Consider the following 3,730-nt stretch of genomic DNA (forward strand, 5'->3'; position numbering starts at 1 on the left):
ATATGTAAAATATAAATATCCACCTTTCTATTTTCTGATAAGAGATTGTAGTGCTTCATCCATCCTGATAATCCAGGCGGTAACTCAGTCTGAAACACATACTAAAAATATATTCTGCTACCTAATACATTTTATGTTGACCATTTAGAATTTATAAATGACCAACAAACAGAGTTAGGAACAGATGGTGATCTAGAACCTCATTTTAATGTAAACTGTCCTCCAAAGCCACCAGCCAACACACACATAGCCTTGGTATGTCTTTTACAGGAAACAGAATAACCAAGTCAGCAAATGAAAGCCAGGAGCTAACTGAAAATACTTCGCTCTTTCTGTTCACCACCACTCTCCATCATTTAAAATCATTCCTAAAAGTTGCTTCATCATATCAGCATTCAACTAAAGCAGTGTAACAATGTAACATTCTACTTTATAATGCATGTGTTGTGCTTATGAAAGAATGAGGAAAACACCTTCTGCTTTATAACTGTATGAAAAAGAGGAGGGGAGGTGTATACCTTTAATCTCAGAACAGAAAAGGCAGAGAGGTAGGCGCATCTCTGTGAGTTTGAGGCCAGCCTGGTCTACACAGTGAGTTCTAGAGCAGTCAGGGCTATATAGTGAGACTCTCTCTCCAAAATAAAAAGAGAAAAGAGAAAAAAAAATGGGGGGGGATAGTTATCTTGTTTGTCTATAAATACTGAAAAGAATCTAATGGACATTTATACACAAGCTCTCCTGCAAAATCAAATCAAGCTTTCATTCTTATTTTATAAAGGGCATCTTATTCTCAAAGCAAGTTTTTATTAAATTGACTCCCATATACATGCTTTGGTGGATTTTTCCTTACTTATAGCCATCTAACACAATATACAGTGCCAGGTCTTTCCCCCAGAAAATGTCTCTTCTTTGTCACCATATGTACACACATACATACCTCCTAATCTCCCAAAAACTGATTAAATGAACACTTGGAAAAATGACACTCGAGATTCTGGCACAGTGAAAACGAACTTTTATCTACATATAATGGGAAAATAGGTACTTCTAAGCTTCAATTTATAGAAATAGTTTTCTATTTTTACAGTGTACTATATGTAAGGCTTAAAAGAACAGAATGTCTTTCACTCTTTTCTCAACATGCTGCAGCTACTGAAACCCCTTTGTTACTAGGTTAAGATCAAGTTAAATGGACTATGGAAGACTATTCCAGTGAATAAGCATGTGCTTCATTTCCTTCCTATAGAGACAACTCAAAAATCATGACATCAAAGTCTACTTCTGGAAGCAAACCATCATGGTTGATGTTACCTATTTAGATACTACAAGATTTGTTTTTAAGGATATCAGCTAGCTCTCACTATAGTTTATGAATAAGCATTGCCAATAAATGTCCAATACCAGGTTCACCTATTACTTTATTATTGGTACTTGGTGATTAATTGTTATTATAGAAATAAATGGAGAAAAAGGCAGTTCCTAGTGATCATAATTACAAGGAAATTAAACCATATCATTGTTCTACTCGTTGACAAAAAAAAAAAATTTAGCTTCTTTTCCACTAAGCATTTGCATCTATTTAATTTCAGAGCAAGCATTTCTATTTTACCAGGGAAAAGGCATATATCTAAGACGAATGCGTGTGTGTGGTTTTTTTTTTTTTTTTTGTGTATCTTAAGTAGCCTGCTTTCACTGTGCTCAGAATACAATTGCTCAGAGGTATTACCAAAACTGACAAAATTAAATCTGGAAGTCTGAAAAAAAATTTCTCAAAACAAAACTGAAGTGAAAAACACACAGTATTTTTTCTAAAATCCAAATTCCTGAACTTGTTATTGATGATGATAACCCAATAAAGAGTCATGCCAAATAAAATGTAAAGGTTAATTACTAAGCTAGCATTTTTATTGTTTGATATCACTGCACAGAAAAAGATTTCACAGTGGAAAAATAAACTGTGCCAATAATCAAGGTAGTGTATCATTTAAAAATGACAGGCAAACACCAACTCCATTCACTGAATGGAAATGCTAAAAGGTGATTAATTTCCCCATAGTTGTTAAATTCCATGTTTAATGTCTATACCTAAAATTATTTTTAAATTCTCATGGAAGTTGATTCCTAAAAAGTCTCTAGGACTCTATAAGTAATACATACCATTTGTTCCAGGGTTTAAGACAGGACTTTCTAGAATTTGACTCCCCATACTTAATCCTTTCCCTAAGCTCTTCACACAAACTAACACCACCCCCAAACATTCTCTTTTCGCTTCTTCCTCTTTGAAGTAAAAAGGGATTCTTCAGATTTATGGCTCATTTAGCAATTGCTGGGAAACCTCACAATTCAGCATCACCTCTGAAGATGGGAACCCTATATATATATATAAAACCTGAAGTTTACACTTATAGTGCAGTTAACATGTAGAAAGGAGCTGAAATGCAATAGCTATTACATCTCAACATCCTCAAGTTTCAATATCACAGATATTAAGAGATGGAAAAGACCTGCTTGTAGAACTTTAAACATCTGTTGAACAGAATGTATTAGTCAATATCAAAAATAACTAAGAAATAAATTTTTTTGTTTTACATTTATGCTCTACATGCATACCTTTACAAATAAAAAGTTTCTTCAATGTAGTAAAAGCTGGCCATCACCAAATTAGGTAAACTATGGCTTTTATGAAAGATTATTTTACAGCATGCACAAGTAAGTGCCCTGGATAGAAATTCTAATATTGTTTCAGGCTTCAGTTTTTTCATTGTGCTTTGCACCTCAGAAGTGAGCCTGCCAAGGCACTTAAAAACCAGTCTTATGGAGACTTCAAAGTAGGTCACAATTACATAATACAGAACCCAATCCAACAGCATTTCAGCTAGCATTTTCTTTCCAGCACACAGTCTCATAAAAAGTCCTCAAAGTAACCAAAACCAATTAAAAAAAAAAAACCCTGTACATCATTAAGATAAAGTTTGCCCTTTTCAAATGCAGAGAATGGTTCTTGGCTTCCTCTAGCAACAGAATACAGTTTCAGTTTCATATATTAAGAGAAAAGGGAACCCAAACAATCCCCCAAGCCTAAAACAGAAACAATCCAGATAAAATTAAAATATAACAAAACCCAAATGCACTGCACACAGCTTCATATGAGGAACACTGCACAGCGTTGTCTCTCCTTCTATCTGTCCTTTGAGGTGAGTTTCTCAATGAGTTCTTGGAGTGGTGCAAGTTCTCTTCTATCAATAAGGTTGAACTCCTACAAACAACAAAACATACCATTTGCATTTAATTTCAAAGCAGATTGCCACTGACATTTATGGGGAATTAACTTTTGAAGTAAATAAAAGTAGACAATAGTTTTTACTGTTCACTAGCTTAAGCAAATCACTTAACGTCTCCTTGTTAATTGTTCTTTTATCTATGGTATTTAAAGTAAACCCACACTACCTCATGAAATTACTGTGGAAACTAAACGTTGTTAATAGCTGTTAACTACTTTATGTAACACCTGGTGCACAATATGTTCAATAAGTGAGATTCCACTTAGGGATCAAAAAAATCTAGCACATCAAGCAAATGTGGGCATTATATAAATAGTAAGGGTTGATTATAAAATATCAATAAGCCATGTAAGACGAAATATGAGATAAACATATGGTAGAGTACATAAAATATAAAGTAAAGGGGCTGGAGAGATGGCTCAGTGGTTAAAAGCACTGACTGCTCTTGC

The 3,730-nt window shown here is 34.1% G+C and overlaps 1 protein-coding gene across 2 annotated transcripts in view; it reads right to left on the reverse strand.

The window, feature by feature from the left end:
* Window positions 1-1,877: 1,877 nt before the first annotated feature.
* Mob1b (MOB kinase activator 1B) overlaps window positions 1,878-3,730 on the reverse strand; it is a 32,998-nt gene continuing 31,145 nt past the window's right edge. For both annotated transcript variants that reach the window (XM_029561714.1, XM_008829303.3), the window contains exon 6: window positions 1,878-3,256. In XM_029561714.1, coding sequence (XP_029417574.1) covers window positions 3,179-3,256 — 78 coding nt within the window. In that variant the 3' untranslated portion in view covers window positions 1,878-3,178. The remainder of the gene's footprint in view (window positions 3,257-3,730) is intronic.

Source organism: Nannospalax galili, unplaced genomic scaffold (genome assembly GCF_000622305.1).
Source record: "Nannospalax galili isolate Female #2095 unplaced genomic scaffold, S.galili_v1.0 scaffold50, whole genome shotgun sequence".
Classification (NCBI taxonomy): Eukaryota; Metazoa; Chordata; class Mammalia; order Rodentia; family Spalacidae; genus Nannospalax; species Nannospalax galili.